This window comes from Salvelinus alpinus, chromosome 5 (genome assembly GCF_045679555.1).
Source record: "Salvelinus alpinus chromosome 5, SLU_Salpinus.1, whole genome shotgun sequence".
Classification (NCBI taxonomy): domain Eukaryota; kingdom Metazoa; phylum Chordata; class Actinopteri; order Salmoniformes; family Salmonidae; genus Salvelinus; species Salvelinus alpinus.
In genome coordinates, this window is record NC_092090.1 from 77,957,628 (window position 1) to 77,975,398 (window position 17,771).

Sequence of the window (17,771 nt, forward strand, 5' to 3'; positions counted from 1 at the left end):
GAGCCAATGCTTTCTCCTTCCAACTCTTTTAATGTTTTTCACAGATGTTCGAGAGTGAATTTGTTTCCCTCCCAGAGATCACATTTCATACATTCAGATGGAACCAAAACATAGGTTCCACGTGTGGAGGGATGGAATTTGAGATAGAACCTGAAAGCATAATATACAGCATAAAAACAATTATAGTGTGAGAGCATTGTAGAACGAGTATAGCTGATTGAAATGCAGTGGTGGTGCCAACTGTAAATCAATGCTGGTCAATGTAATTTCATAGTGGATCCTAGATATGTGAACACCATCACAAAGTACTGAGGATGCCAGGATATGCTCAGCTTGAGCTCACTCTATTCTGACTTGCATCTGAATAGATAGCAGGTTGATCGAAGTACAGTACAATCGAGACTTTTATGATATGGGTCTGTTTCATGTTTAATGTATCTTTCCTACCTACGGACAGAATAGATGCAGGCTGCCCTGTGGATGGATGTCATCCTCACCTCATGTATTGGGCTTGAAAAGAGACATCAGAGCACTCAGAAAGAGCGAAAAACACGAAAAGAACGACTGAACTAGGCAGATTTTAATTGCATTTAGTGCTCATATTCAATAGGATTTTGCTTGGGATTCTCCTTGTCATTCAAAGCAGGCAACATACTTCCCATTATGAATTCAACTGTATGGTTTTCAAAATGTAATTAATCATCTGATGAGAGCAAGCTGACGCACACTTCATGTCTGTGTGTGATAGAACATGTTGTTGAATCAATGGCACTACTGATTGAGGGTTAGTCCCTGTCATGTAGAATTGATTTTGAGCATGACAAAATAGATGGGTTTATGATGTGTTTGTGCCTAGGTGGCATTTCGGTCACTCTGAATGCTGGCAGGATACAGTTGAACCTATTCAGGTTGATCTTCAAAGTATAGCGACAATGTCACATCATGCAAGATGCCCTGGCAGTGATGATCAGAATACATGGGTTAGATTGATTCATGTTGGCTACCGTGACTTTATTTAATTATAATTAACTGTCCTGTAGTTAAGGTATTGCAGTTGACAATATGTTAGCACTGGTAATAACGATCTATATTATGAAATGCACGAAGATAATACATCTATGAACAGTTGTATTCTAAGGATGTACAGGCTGGTCTCGCGTTGGGTCTCCGACTATAGTGACTACAGTTGGCTAGATGGAGAGGCTCGGTGTGCTCGGTCTGCGTCTTTCAATGTGTCATCAGCCCGGAAAATTAAAAAAATGAATTTATTGTAGTCCACATGGTGTCGCTGTTGCCTATCAATCAGCATAATCTTGAGAAGTGGACCGGATTTTAGATTGAGGAGAACACATGAATATGCCCAACGTGCGAATCCTGAACCGTTTGGCAACATACATGGGAAGTTTCCTTTATGAATATTAGTTTGTAAGAAATGTGTTAGATGTGGTAACAACCCGCTTCCTAAATATCTGCACTCTAGGCTAGAGCTTGGCTACTGCTTGAAGAAGAAACAAGACAAACCTGTAGCCTAGCCAGTTGTCAAGTTGTCATTTATAAATGTCAAAGTAATTCTCACATTTTTCAAAGTGAGGTTGGAAGTGTAGGTTACGTCCGTGACGCAGTGCTTCTTTGCACCACACTGGCACAATGAACATAAAATGACCAGTAGTCTACTTAAGTGTTAGTGAGTTGACAGTCACATTGAGTTTGGCATAATTAGTAATATTAACCGCCTGGCTCTCGAGAGGTCAGGTTGGAAGAGATACTTCTGCAGCCCAAAGTCGACATAAAACAGAATACAAAACTACACGTAATTGTTGCGATTTGGGCGTATTGCCCCATGTTAGATTTTCACCCAGGTAGCCTAGGCTTATAGGCTGTCTAACTACAAAAATATATATTTCCTATAGCCTAAGCAGCAGTAGCAGAGTTATGTGTATCCAATTGTTTGGCAAATTTAATAGCAGAACCATTTCTGAGTACGCTAAAGTTTCTAAATGCTTTGCGTAAAATGCACAATATCCTCCATTACATTTGTTGGTAAAATTAATCACAAAACCTGTTATCTTCATTAGTACCCTATCACGTCTGCGCTGTTTATTTTTTATTTAACTAGGCAAGTCAGTAAAGAACAAATTCTTATTTTACAGCCAAACCCTCCCCTAACCCAGACGACGCTGTGCCAATTGTGCGCTGCCCTATGGGACGCCTGATCACTGCCAGTTGTGATACAGTCCGGGATCGAACCAGGGTCTGTAGTGACGCCTCTAGCAGTGAGATGCAGTGCCTTCGACCGCTGCGCCACTCGGGAGGCCAAATATTCAAAATGTTAAGTGCGTGCGTGGGGTGCTGAGCAGTCGGTCCGCCTTACTCCACACTACACGCCCCCTAGACCAGCATTTGCCAATACAAGTTGTGATTTGGGTTCAATTCCCTCTTATTTTTATACAAAGGATGTTGACGATGTGCATTATGCCAGGAGGATGGATTTAAGAGGGCGGAGTGTCAGGTCTTTATAGCATGGGTATATCTGCAGCAGGGCACATGGATACAAATGCAAATAAGTATTTCATACTGCATAGTCAGCGGCCACATGGAGTGCCGAAGTTTGATTAAAACGGATATAAAACAACAACTAACTGACGGCTATGTTGTACTGTATCCGACATGGAATTCATCTTTGTTCCCGCTGTAAATAACATGTATTGGAGTTAGCCGACGCGTGATTTGAAACATTTATTTTTCGACGGGTGACAGGACATCTGAAGAACTATATGAAAACAAATTCTTGAGGTTCGACGATAAGAGCTATTACGCATCGCCAAGAAACTTCACATCGGTCTGCAAATGATGCAGAGGAGACAGGGATGACAAACGGGTGAAGAAAGCGGATTTAAAATCCAGTAATATAATCCCTATGTAAAAATTCAATTTTTGTGACAACGGCTTCCATGGTGATTATTCATGATCCCATGTAGCAGAAGAAAACTAATAGGCTACTAATAATCTTCTGTCGATCGGTAACGCTGAAGTCAGCGTTATTCAGTTATCTGGATAGTAAACTGCAACTTTTAACAAGTATTTTTATGACTTAATATTTACTACATATTGCCACGTTTTCATTTACATTCGATATTCAGAAATTGTCATCTTTTGCTGAGGGCTGTTCACATTGGATTATAGAAACGGGCATGACTTTTTGGAACTTAACAAACTATCCATTTGGATGGTCAGTGGACATTTGTAAAAATCCTGAAGTCAGTTTTGATGCAGCCAAGTCTATCTTTTGAATGATCTATTATCACTAAATCTAAATGGATTTTTTGCAAGAGGCGAACAGAAACATGTTGCATCTCCATGCACTACAATCAATCATGGTACTTTTAGGGGGTAAGTGTAACATTATTTTAAACCATGTGTTTTGTGACCAATGCACACATACAACTCATCTTAGCTCTATGATTTAGATATTTGAAGAATTTAATATTTTATTAATTCTGGGATGCTTAAGCTTTACAATTGTGTTTTATGTTTCTCTTATTATAAACATCATTTTATGGAGTGTTCATCTCGTGAATTGGGTCGTTCCACCAATACTGTGCCTTTTGAGATGTGTACTTGGTGGGGGAAAAAACCTAATTTAGATTTCACTTAATTTTAACATTCTATCATAAAGAGAACATGTTCAACTTAATAAAAAACATGTTTTCCAACCTCGAGGTTTTAAATAAAAAAATGACAGTAGTAAGTGCCTATTAGGTGCCAAATAAACAGGGTTAACAGGGTTGATCATTTTATCTTGAAGGAATTGTTAATTATTTTACAACATGTTAATATAAAGTTCTTCACCTTGAAAGTAGTCTATGGGCTAGGATACATTTTAACCCATTGTTCGGTTTTCTTTAAACAACCACTGCAAACTTTAGCTAAATATAGCCACCGCCAGCTAAAAATCTATGGTAGTAATAGGGGCATGTGAACATTTGATTTGGCCATTTAAAAAAAATAACATGGGTTGATTTGAGTTTATTATAATTTTTGGGGGTTACAAGGGATGGCATGCCCTGTCATTTCCATAGATTTTTAGCTAGCAGTGGCTAAAGTTAGCTAAAGATTGTAGTGGCTGTTTAAAGAAAACCGAACAATGGATTACTGGCCCACAGCCTACTGTCAGGGTAGGGAACCATCTAACATAATGTTGTAAAGTAGTGAACTACTCCTTTTAAATCAGTCATAAATCCCCTTCTGACAGGGGAACTGGAAGCTTGTTTATGTGCAACAGGGAGGGGCAATCAAATGCAAGCTTCACAAAAAAACTGAAATTGTTCAAACATTTCTAGCCTGTTTATGTGTATGGGTAACAGGATTGACGCGTTATGCTTGACCCACTCAGTTTTCCCCCACAAAACAACAGAAAAAGGCCCAAAATAGTAGAACCAGCTCACCTGCTTTTACTGTTTGATTTGATTATTAGCTTAGGTGTTCAATGTTTCGTTTGAAATAAGTATTTAAAAAGGAATAGTTTCCCCATATTAAAATGAGTTCAGTTCAGAGTTGACCTTAAAATGAGGGACAGGTTTTTCTTATTTTTTTAACTTTAAATTATATCACTAATGACATTAAATAATAATCTTCAGAAATGACTTTGTCAAAGCAACAAAATAACTAGGGCTTTATAATGATGGTGAAAACTTGTTGAAATGTTTGGGTTAAGTGGGTTAAAATCATTCTGGAAGCCAGAGGGTGCATGTCAAAATTGTGCATTTTTGCACTTTAGCAAGTCTTTATTCAGATGTATTGAATTCTACATGTGGTCTGTATTAAAGGGCACTTCAATACATTTACAAGGCTTTTAAAATTCAAGATTTGTGCACAATTTCTAATTGAAATATCAATGGAACACAAAAGGCACTCATTTCGTAGAACGACCCAATTATTAGTTGACCTATGTTAACGCCTCACACGGATAGCTTCCTCATGGGAGTCTTTCAACATAATTCTTAAGGCTAAGTGCTTACAACAAAAATTCAAGAACCAACTGATTTTCTGTCAGCATGGCTTTGTCCATTCCTTTCAGAACAGTTCTCTAGACCCCATTCTCATACCCAGCTACATGTGACAGACGTAGGGTTGGGCGGTATCTAGATTTTCATACCGTTATACCGTTTATGTACCATACTGGGATGTACGGTATTACCGGAAGTGCAGACAAGGGGAGCTATAAAAAATTATCATACAGTACCAGTCAAGTTTGGACACCTACTCATTCAAGGGTTTTTCCTTATTTTTCCTATTTTCTACATTGCCTTGACAGCTTTGCACACTCTTGGCATTCTCTCAACCAGCTTCATGAGGAAGCTCTTGAAGGAGTTCCCACATTATGCTCAGCACTTGTCTGCTTTTCCTCCACTCTGCGATCCAACTCATCCGAAACCATCTCAATTGGGTTGAGGTTAGGTGATTGTGGAGGCCAGGTCATCTGATGCAGCACTCCATCACTCTCCTTCTTGGCCAAATAGCCCTTACACAGCCTGGAGGTGTGTTGGGTCATTGTCCTGTTGAAAAACACATGATTGTCCCACAAAGCGCAAACCAGATGGGATGGCATATCGCTGCAGAATGCTGTGGTTACCATGCTGGTTAAGTGTGCCTTGAATTCTAAATAAATCACTGACAATGTCACCAGCAAAGCACCCCCACACCATCACACCTCGCCCTCCATGCTTCACGGTGGTAACCACACATGCAGAGATAATCCGTTCACCTACTCTGCGTCTCACAATAACACAGTGGTTGGAACCAAAAATGGCAAATTTGGACTCATCTGTCTAAAGGACAGATTTCTACCAGTCTAATGTCCATTGCTTGGGTTTTTTGGCCCATGTCTCTTCTTCTTATTGGTGTCCTTTAGTAGTGGTTTCTTTGCAGCAATTTGACCATGAAGGCCTGATTCACGCCGTCTCCTCTGAACAGTTGATGTTGAGATGTCTGTTACTTGAACTCTGTGAAGCATTTATTTGAGCTGCAATCCGAGGTGCAGTTAACTCTAATGAACTTAACCTCTGCAGCAGAGGTAACTCTGGGTCTTCCTTTCCTGTGGCGGTCCTCATGAGAGCCAGTTTCATCATAGCGCTTGATGGTTTTTGCGACTGCATTTGACGAAACTTTCAAAGTTCTTGAAATTTTCAGAATTGACTGACTTTCATGTCTTAAAGTAATGATGGACTGTCATTTCTCTTTGCTTTTTTGAGCTGTTCTTGCCATAAAATGGACTTGGTCTTTTACCAAATAGGGCTATCTTCTGTATACCACCCTTACCTTGTCACAACACAACTGATTGGCTCAAACGCATTAAGAAGGATAGAAATTCCACAAATGAACTTTTAACATTTACATTTAAGTCATTTAGCAGACGCTCTTATCCAGAGCGACTTACAAATTGGTGCATTCACCTTATGATATCCAGTGGAACAACCACTTTACAATAGTGCATCTAACTCTTTTAAGGGGGGGGGGGGGGGTTAGAAGGATTACTTTATCCTATCCTAGGTATTCATCCTAGGTATTCATTTAACAAGGCACACCTGTTAATTTAAATGCATTCCAGGTGACTACCTCATGAAGCTGGTTGAGAGAATGCCAAGAGCGTGCAAAGCTGTCATCAAGGCAAAGGATAGCTAATTTGAAGAATCTAAAATCTAACATATTTTGATTTGTGTGACACTTTTTTGGTCACTATATGATTAAATGTCTGTTAATTCATAGTTTTGTTGTCTTCACTATTATTGTACAATGTAGAAAATAGTAAAAATAAAGAAAAATCTCTGGAATGAGTAGGTGTGTTCAAGCTTTTGACTGGTACTGTATATATATGTGTACCTCTGTACGACACATAGAAACGCAACATGGAACAATTTCAAAGATTTGACTGAGTTACAGTTCATTTAAGGAAATCAGTTAATTGAAATGAAGTCATTAGGCCCTAATCTATGGATTTCACATGACTGGGAAACAGATATGCATCAGTTGGTCACAGATACCTTAAAAAAAGGTAGGAGCGTGGATCAGAAAACCAGTCAGTATCTGGTGTGACAACCATTTGCCTCATGCAGCGCGACCCATCTCCTTCGTAAAGAGTTAATCAGGCTGTAGTTTGTAACCTGTGGAATATTGTCCCACTCCTCTTCAAGAGCTGTGCGATGTTGCTGGATACTGGCGGGAAATGGAACACACTGCCGTACACGTCAATCCAGAGCATCCAAAACATGCTCAATGGGTGACATGTCTGGTGAGTATGCAGGCCATGGAAGAACTCAAATTTTCAGCTTCCAGGAATTGTGTACAGATCCTTGTGACTTGGAGCCATGCTTTATCATGCTGAAACATGAGGTGATGGCGGCCGATTAACGGCACGAAAATGGGCCTCATGATCTCATCACTGTATCTGAAATTGCCATTGATAAACTGCAATTGTGTTCGCTGTCTGTAGCTTATGCCTGACCATACCATAACCCCACCGCCACCATGGCACTCTGTTCACAGCATTGACATACGCAAATCGCTGGCCCACACGACCCCATACATGGTGCCTGCCATTGGGATTCATCGGTGAAGAGCTCCCTTCTCCAGCTCAGTGTTCATCGGCGGTGATCATTTTCCCACTGAAGTCGGTTACGATGCGAACTGCAGTCAGGTCAAGACCCTGGTGAAGATGACCAAGATGAGCTTCCCTGAGACGTTCTCTGACAGTTTGGTTGTGCAAACCCACAGTTTCATCAGCTGTCAGGGTGGTTGGTCTCAGACGATCCCACAGGTGAAGAAGCCGGATGTGGAGGTCCTGTGCTGGCATGGTTGTGAGGCCGATTGGACGTACCGCCAAATTCTCTAAAACAACGTTGAAGGCGGCTTATGGAAGTGAAATTAATAATACATTCTCTGGTGACAGCTGTGGTGGACATTCTAGCAGTCAGCATGCCAATTGCAGGTTCCCTCAACTTGAGACATCTGTGGCATTGTATTGTACGATAAAACTGCACTTTTAGAGTGGTCTTTTATTGTCCCTAGCACAAGGTGCACCTGTGTAATTATCATGCAATTATGCAGCTATTTCTATTGTTGTTTTTATATGCTTCTTAATTTGCCACACCTGTCAGGTGGATGGATTATCTTGGCCAAGGAGAAATGCTCACTAACAGAGATGTAAAAAAAAAATTGCACAAAGTTTGAGAGAAATAATATTTTTGTGCTTATGGAGAATTTCTGGGACCAACACTTTACATGTTGCGTTTATATTTTTGTTCAGTGTAGATCCTTATACTGATGTCGCAAGAGGGCGCGACTCCCAATAGATAAGCTTGGAGATGCATGCTATGGAGCAATCTAAATTAAACACAACCCACACCACAGGAGGTTGGTGGCACCTTAATTGGGGAGAACGGGCTCGTGGTAATGAATGGAGCGGAATCAGTGGAATGGTATCATTACATTATAACATGGTTTCCAAGTGTTTGATGGCATTCCATTTGCGGCGTTCCGGCCATTATTATGAGCCGTTCTCCCTTCAGCAGACTCCTCTGCTACACACAGAGGCCAGGCGAAAACAGACACACCATGCACAGCCGGGGGAGGCCGTGTCTTTTAATTACATTTTTTCTGGTCCTTGCAAATAATTGGAGACAGACACAGCTCTGACAGCATTCTGAATGTCAGTACAGAATTAAATAGGCTAATTCACTTTCACAAAAATATATTTGCATTTACAAATCTAAATAGTGTTCATCAGGCTTCCATGAGATGAGAACATTGTATAGAGAATTTTTGGGAGTCTGTGAATGCTTGTATGGTATATCTACATCCTAGATTGGGTACCCAGGTCAAGAAAAATGCATACTTTTAGATAAATAGCCTAGACCTTTTTCACTTCACAATCTCTGGTGCTCTCGGATTTGGTGTAAAAAAGGATATATAAGACATCAGAATGTATCATCATGGCAGAGCAGGGGACGTTGCTGTTACTGTTTCAAGTGTTTGGTTGTTGTACTTTTTCACTGACATTGTAACTGAAGGATTAGTAACCATAGCAGCACAGCACCACTCTAAGGCCTCTGTCTGTGGATCACTGCCAGTAGTGGGTGATGATGGTAGTAAGGCAAGAGGACTGTTGCTTTGTTTTGTTCCTGAAGTATTTTGAGTGAGATTTTTGCTGGGGTTGTGAGGATTTGTACGCAACTCAGAGGGCGAGAGAGAGAGACGGAATGGGTTCGAATTCCATTCAACAGGGTTGCCTTGGGTAGACATCATAGGGTTTTTTATATTTTGTTTGTTTTTAGTACCATCCTTCAGTGCCACTCAACCCCTCCCATCTATCTCTGAACACCATCCGGTTTTGATTTCAATTTGCCATGTATTTTTCAACTGGGTTGTGATGTTTCACAAAAGTTCTGAACCTTTCTATTCTCATAGATTCTACATATTGCGTCACAGATTATTCATTTTATATTCTAACAATGGATAGGTAGTTGAGCATGAAAATGAAATTAACTGTCTGGTGCACTTAAAATTGTGATTGAGGCAGTCAAATTAGAGGCAGACAGATCGTAAAAGAAGCAGACAGTGATGCACTAAATTATTCAGCGATACATTAACATCTTCATACATTTTGCATCCAATTTGAATCACATTGTAATCATTTTCTCTGGCTAATCGTCTGTTATCCTTGGGTTCATTCATTCTCAGTGTTCTGTAGAGGCCCCATCACATTTGTGTTAAAGAGGGGGCCCTGGGGTGAGGAGGAGAGGCTGCAGGAGCAGATAGTGGTGTAGAGGGGAAGGTCGTGCTCCGTGCCAAATCAACCTCCTCTGCACGGAGCCCACAGAGCTCTGTGTTGCGCTGGACGCTGTGACTGCCAGGGCGCCCCTGACTCACTGATGCCACACGGCCATGGCAGGACTGCCCAGGAGTCACAGGCCCTTGGCACACAACTGCTGTGTAGGATCAAACAACTAAGACAGGACGGGAGGGTAGCAGGATGGAATTTTTGAGAATGTTCTGGATGTAGTACAGCCACTTAGGCCACCATTTCGTTGGCTAGAAATTAACAGTACCAGTGCACAGACACTGTTTCTGACTGAGTGTGGCCTCAGTGGTTTTGGTGTTCTTTGTTTAAAATAAGTGTAGACAATATGAACATTCACTCAGTGGAGTTATGTACTGATTGAGCTCCGAGTGGCCATTACCTCCACTCTGATTAGGAGCAGAGGATTATGGCACGTTGATTGGAGACACACAAACACTCAGGCTCTCCAATTACACTCAGAACCTCACTCCTAGTTACAGTTCTGTTCCTCAGGCCATTTACATGACTGATTAGAGTTGGACAAAAACACAATCAGTGAATCTATTTCTTCTGTAGTTTCAACAGATCACATAATGCAATTCTAAATAAAAGCTGGTGTACAGCACATAAAAAGCAGAGGATGTTTTAACATTGACCACACAGCCACCAGTGAAAGGACAGAGAATGTATGGGGCAGATATATGGTGTGAGTCATGGTTTCATATATCCCAGCCCAGTGAGTAAACACCTCCACTGCACCACTCTGATCCAAATCAGAGGGAGATGGCAGAGGCTAGAGGGGGCCTGTTTTGGCAGGAGAGGAGAGAGATATGATTGAAAGTCTTGTAAAATCGCCAACCTTCATTGTAAGGGTTATCTGAGGGTCCGTGTTTGGTTTGACATCGAATCTTCAAGCACAAGAGTAGCAGATATATTTGTGTCCTGTCTATTATCTTTAATTATTTGTTATTCTTACTTTTTTCAGTTATTTTCTTAACTGCATTGTTGGTTTTAAGGGCTTGTAAGTAAGCATTTCACTGTAAGGTCTACACCTTTTGTATTCGGCACGTGACAAATAAAATGTGATTTGATCCAATAAAGCAGTCATGTCCATCCATTTCGCTGTTGTCTCCCTGTACAGGGCCTGCCCAAATACCCTTTTTGTCCATTACCACAGACTGACATTTTGATTTAAAGTCCAACAATAAAAAAAGGTGCATTCCATCACAGATAATGACACCCTGTAGAAGGAGCTTTTGTATTTGCTGAAGTCAACAAAGAAAATTAACTGTGTATAAAATGTGATCCAAATAGCTGGCATTATCAATATTCAACATGATAAGCAAGTCTACAAATCTACTTGGAAGATCTCCAGCCTGAGAATGAGAAATACACTAGGCTAACCTTTTTGTTTCTAAATGCTATCTGACTCACTCATCCCCAGCTCTCAGTAACAGCCTCACTCTGAATCACAGAGAGGTGTCAAGACTCCACACTTAACATAATCCTGACAGTCTATACACCTCACCACAAAGAAGTAAATGGCCCTTGAAAATATACACCTGTCATTGCCTCTTCTAATGCATTTAGCTCTGATTCCTCCTATAGATGCTGACAGTTACTCACAGAGACTTCACTCTGATGCTCTGTAAACCTTCGTCCAGCCACCTGTGCATAATTGTTTCATTCTGAAAAAGAGATGCAAAACAAATGTGCATGCCAAAGATGGATCTATCCAGCAGACAAGCATTTTTGGGGAGAACAATTCAGATATCTATACAGCTTGCCTTGAAAATTCAACAGGGTTGATGGGTAGACACCATACGATTTCTACCAAGATGTAAATCATCTTTCAGTGTCACAGATTATGCATTTTTATATTCTAACAATGGATAGGTAGTTGATCATGAAAATGAAATTAACTGGATGGTTCACTTAAAATGGTGATAGAGGCAGTCAAATTAGAGGCAGACAGATTGTAAAAGAAGCAGACAGTGTATGCAATAAAGCATACAGGTTAACTTAAATGCCTCCAAGCACAACATATTGCATTAATATCTAATATCATGTTGTGCTGGTTTAGTATTTTCTCCAAGGCTGTCTGCTACTGTAATAACATCTCTAGTAATGAAAACATAATACCTTTGCTGCTTCAAAGTCATTTTGAATACCTCATAATTAGACACGTTTCAAATTTAGCTGAACGTCTTTTTTCTGTATGTTGGACCTAGACACCAACAGTGAGGTCTGTTCTATGTACAGTAGGAAACCAGCCAAGCAAAACTTGGACAATCTGATATGGTTTGTGAACTTCAACTTGAGTACAGAACATCTTCTTTATAAAGAAACTGGGCAGTAAGTAGTCAGTGATCATGTGATTATCCCAATTCTGAGTGTATGCCTTCTACAGTCAGTAATGAGTTGGGTGGTCCCACTGTGAGAGCACAGTTGTGAATGTTGCATGGTAAACCATAGCTTTGAACCCAGACAGATTGACACGCCGGAGGTCCTCTGTTTTGACCTCACAAGGCTGGAGAAGGGAGAAAGCACAAACACTGAATCAGCCTCAACATCAATAATTACAATTCATTGCCCTCAGTTCAACTCTTTGTACATAATTTATTAAATCCCACCAGTAACCGTTACAGTAAATTCCATTATCAAATGCAATGAAGGGTCAAACTCAATGAAAGGAACAAGTGAACAGCTGTCACCAACACATTAGTAACTTGAACATTTTCTTATCAACTTTATTACTTCTTAAATACTTAAGTGTTTTGTTGAGTCTACTAGCTGTTTCCCAGAACATCCAGGTAGATTTGAAGGCAATCCATGAGGGGTTCAAAGACAACCCAGAGTGGAGCCCTTATTTTGGTATAAGCTGCTAGAAATATATGGGCAACCTATCAATACCCCCCTTCAGATCTATCTGCTGAAGGTCCCAGAGGGGCTGTGTCGCTGAGATTACACACAGAGGGCATCTTTACCTCCACACTACCAATGGACCCTCAGCTGAAACTCACAGCAAAAAAAATGCTGATTTTACAATTGCCTTTTTAATCCATTGGCTTTGGCTGTGTTTCCCAAGTATTCCAGGCAGCATTTTAAATCAATTTTCTGTTTAAATCTCACTTCCCTTTTCTCATTGCAGGATGTGAAAGCTGAAGGGTGATAGTTGTAACTCTTATCACAAGTGTCAGGGGACAAAGGATAGTGGCTAACCCTGGGCATTGTGTGGTGGATCCATAGATATTCTATTCAATTACATATTAGAGCCTGTAAGTAAGCATTTCATTGTAAGGTTGTATCTGTACCTGTTGTATTTGGTGCAGGTGACAAATAAACTTTGATTTGATTCTAATTCCTAATTATATGGGTGAATCATATGAGAGTGGATATCACACTCATAGTATACTCAACAAAATTATAAACACAACATGCAAGAATTTCAAAGATTTTTCTGAGTTACAGTTCTTATAAGGAAATCAGTAAATTGAAATAAATTCATTAGGCCCTAATCTATGGATTTCACATGACTGAGCAGGGGCACAGCCATGGGTGGGCCTGGGAAGGCACCCCAGACCACCCGGGCCTACGCATTGGAGATCCAGTCCAACCCACAAAGGGCTTTATTACAGACAGAACTACTCCCCCCTCTGAAAACCCCGCAGGTGAAGAAGCCGGATGTGGCGGTCCTGGGCTAGCATGCTTTGCGGTTGTGAGGCCGGTTGGATGTACTGACAAATTCTCTAAAATGACATTGGAGGAGGGCTTATGGTAGAGAAATGAACATTCCATTTTCTGGCAACAGATCTGGTGGACATCCTGCAGTCAGCATGCCAATTGCATGCTCCCTCAAATCTTGAGACATCTGTGGCGTTGTGTTGTGTGACAAAACTGCACATTTTAGAGTGGTCTTATTGTCCCCAGCACAAGGTGCACCTGTGTAATGATCATGCTGTTTAATCAGCTTCTTGATATATCACACCTGTCAGGTGAATGGATTATCTTAACAAAGGATAAAATGCTCACTTTGTGCACAACAGTTGAGAGAAGTATGCTTTTTGTGCGTATGGAACATTTCTGGGCTCTTTTATTTCAGCTCATTTTGCTCACCGTTCTTGTGATCATTTTGACCCCACGGGGTGAGATCTTGCGTGGAGCCCCCGATTGAGGGAGATTATCAGTGGTCTTGTATGTCTTCCATTTCCTAATAATTGCTCCCACAGTTGATTTCTTCAAACCAAGCTGCTTACCTATTGCAGATTCAGTCTTCCCAGCCTGGTGCAGGTCTACAATTTTGTTTCTGGTGTCCTTTGACAGCTCTTTGGTCTTGGCCATAGTGAAGTTTGGAGTGTGACTGTTTGAGGTTGTGGACAGGTGTCTTTTATACTGATAACAAGTTCAAACAGGTGCCATTAATACAGGTAACGAGTGGAGGACAGAGGAGCCTCTTAAAGAAGAAGTTACAGGTCTGTGAGAGCCAGAAATGTTGCTTGTTTGTAGGTGACCAAATACTTATTTTCCACCATAATTTGCAAATAAATTCATTAAAAATCCTACAATGTGATTTTCTGGATTTTTCTTCTCATTTTGTCTGTCATAGTTGAAGTGTACCTATGATGAAAATTACAGGCCTCTCTCATCTTTTTAAGTGGGAGAACTTGCACAATTGGTGGCTGACTAAATACTTTTTTGCCCCACTGTATGAGAAAATTTATTTCATTAAATAAAATAAAAGAATGGGTATGTTTAGCCCTTATAAATGACTGTTTTATGAGGTAGCAATTTGCCTATTCTGAATGTACTATCTTACAGTAGGATTCAATATATTGAGTCAGTGCTTTTCCTCCCATTCCATTTATGTTTTCTGTGTGTGCTCTGTAATTAATGTGCATAACCTCCACCAACAAATGTGCACACACACAAATTGTTTCTCCCTCTCTCTCTCTCTCTTTCCTCTCTGTCTCCCCCCCTTACAGCTCTATGAACTTTGCCGGAAAGCTATTTTTCTACATTAATAGTGGAAATGCAATATCCGAAACATTTTTGTCAAATCAGTGAAAATGTATAGTTTCCAACTGCAGTATTAACTTGCTTAAACATATACAATAAATACACAGACCCATAGATGACAAGCAAAGAGCTGAAAATGTTCAGACAAAATATGATATATAATCTATTCAGTTCTCTCCCTAAACGTCAACAAAATGAATGAGCTTATCATGGACTACAGCAGACAAAGAGGGAGCATGTCCCCATCCTCATCGACGGGGCCACAGTGGATAGGGTCAAAAGCTTAAAGTTCCTCGGCGTGGACATCACTGAGGACCTGAAATGGTCTCGCCACACCGACACCGTGGTGAAAAAGGCGCAACAGCTGGGGATGGGGCGGCGAATAACCCGAACGTCTAGCAATTCAAATGTTGCGAGTTTGAATCTCATCACGGATAACTTTAGCATTTGAGCTAATTAGAAACTTTTCAACTTCTTAAAAGTTTTTAGATACTTTGCAACTACTTGTTAGTTAACCTTAACCCTAACCCCTAGCCTAGCTAACGTTAGCCAGCTAGCTGTTTACATTTACTTTGTTAACCACCATTGGAGTAAAACAAGTTTATATTTTGGGATACGATGGTGTACAACAGTTGAACTAAGTTCATGAGGCATTATAAGTTAAATTCTTCAAGAATCAATGGGTACATTCATTTATAAGTCCAAAAATGTATGTAGCAACTGCTGATTGCCCCTTTAAAACTACAAGGGAACATCCTGGTATTGCAGTGATTGGCAATGTCCTATTTTAAGCTACTATCTCAAGTTTTTGTGACTCAAAGGGGCTATAGGTCCTCATTATGAGCAATAATAGTGGAGCATCTCACATCATTGATGATAGTATTCACTTCTTGTTTTTAACTTTAGCTTTACCATGAAAAGCTCCATGGTTGTGGAATGGGAGAGATAACGGCCTTGTCCCGGTAGGATTCCTCAACACTAGATTGCTTGACTGTCCATCTTGGCAGTCAGGCAAGAGGGCTTTGAAAAGTGCTCAGCATAGCCCTTCGCACAAATATTTATTTTTTACTTAAGAGACATTGTCTGAAGCAAGACAGCACATTGCTTTTCCTTGTGATCTAGTCTGAAATAGAATACTCCCTCTCCCCTTGTTGTGTCCTTAATGGCTTTCTTCTTCTGGAAAAAAATAGAGCTACTTAGTTCCCACTCTGACAGCTTTTGGGTTTAACCACAGATTTAGAGCCAGTCCATCTGGAGCCGCAACAAAGGTTATTTTAAAAAGGAAAGGGCCACAGTGAGGTGAATGCACACTTCCTCTTTAGATAGATCATTCTACTGCATTTTCAATAATGGGTTATGAAAATAAATCATTTAAGGCTATTTGTATGTTTTGTAATGGCTTTCGCGTTCAAGACCTACTGTATCTGGATTTTTTCTTCAAAGGATTGCAATATTTCCATAGATACATAACTAAGATAGTAAGGTTCTGTTTTCAGTAAATGCCAAATTAGCAGAACCTATGAAAAGACAGATTAAGCCAGGAGTAAGGTCTAGTTGAAAAAGTGATTTTCTAGTCTGGTTCCCTTCGTAGAAATGCAGTGTTGTCATGTTGTAGAATGTATTGTTCGGTAATATGGGTGACCCTGGGAAAGGTTTACCAATATATTTAGGAGGGTAGGAGGGCCTGTGTGAATGTAAAATAATACTGAGCTACCATGCTGCACTGGCTTTTTATGCACCAGCTCACTATTGTAAAAGCTTGTATTATACCTGCGTTCCTTCATCAGCTACAGTACAGCCACAGTACCCGGTTAGTAAGAAACTCAAGTCATATGAAACAAATTATGAAAGGAATATCTGGTCAACTTTGTAGTTCTAGACAGATGTTTGACTGTAGTTGTACTTTGGTGTGAGATACTAGCTTCTCTTCCCTGGCAGCCTGGGATGATCTGATCTCAGTGAGGTGTCTGAACTGTGGTGGCGTATTAAAGAACATCCTGAGGCTGAATCCAACTGACACATCCTCCATCCTCTAATGTGAGCTGCCCTCCATTTCTCACAGCCATTAAAGAAGCCTGTAGCTCAGTCAGTCATTGGCTTTAAATGTGCACACTTCTTTCCACCACCATGCATAACAAATGGTTGCTACTGCTACACTGAGGTGTTGTGTTGTTATAGTCACATGTAGAGACCTGTACTGTAGAAATATCCTGTTGAATATTTCATTTTTTTATATCTATTTGACAGATTTTTGAATTTTGAGGGGAAATGACTAACGAGAGGGTTTGAAAAGGTATGTGGCAGTGTGCAGATTACGTTCTTGCCTGCCATCACACAGCCACCTATTTGATATGCCATTTTTAGACTGGGTATGTGTCTTCTGTAGTACAAAGAGGAGAAGGTTACATGCCAAGCTAGATGCTTAGCCTCTGACTGGAGAAGTAGCTATTGTCCTCAGGTCTCTCAGTCAAGGCGGATGAGGCAGTCATTGTTCTACAGATCCTCTTACTCTGTATGCACAATTATCATTAAGAGTAGTTTTGATTACTTGTCAACAATGACATTGTGTGCAATCAGTGGTAATATTTTTTCAATACTCTGTAGATTTCCTGATTTGTGATAAGAGGACAGGGGGTCAACTGGTACTGTAGGTGTTATACTGTCCAATGAAGAGAGAGTGAAGGGGTTTGTCAGGGCCACTTGTAGCTGTTAAGGACCAGAGCAATAAACTCTCTCCACACGACTCTGGTAAGGACTATCCTTGACTATCCCCCCCAGCTTTTATCTTTTTGGTTTCTGTCATGTTAGGAGGCAGAGGTAATATTGAAAAGGCAGCCACGTTCTCTCCACAGCTCCACCATCACCTCGGTCCACACGGTGCGTATTGTCCTTAATTTGCTCATCGCCATCATTGTTTTGG

General features: G+C 40.5%; 1 protein-coding gene across 1 annotated transcript in view; it reads left to right on the forward strand.

The window, feature by feature from the left end:
• Positions 1-2,424: 2,424 nt before the first annotated feature.
• The window catches only part of LOC139576872 (transmembrane protein 132C-like), a 200,192-nt gene continuing 184,845 nt past the window's right edge, over positions 2,425-17,771 (forward strand). Inside the window, exon 1 of the mRNA XM_071403425.1 lies at positions 2,425-3,390. Within this exon, the coding sequence (XP_071259526.1) occupies positions 3,315-3,390 (76 nt within the window). The 5' untranslated portion in view covers positions 2,425-3,314. The remainder of the gene's footprint in view (positions 3,391-17,771) is intronic.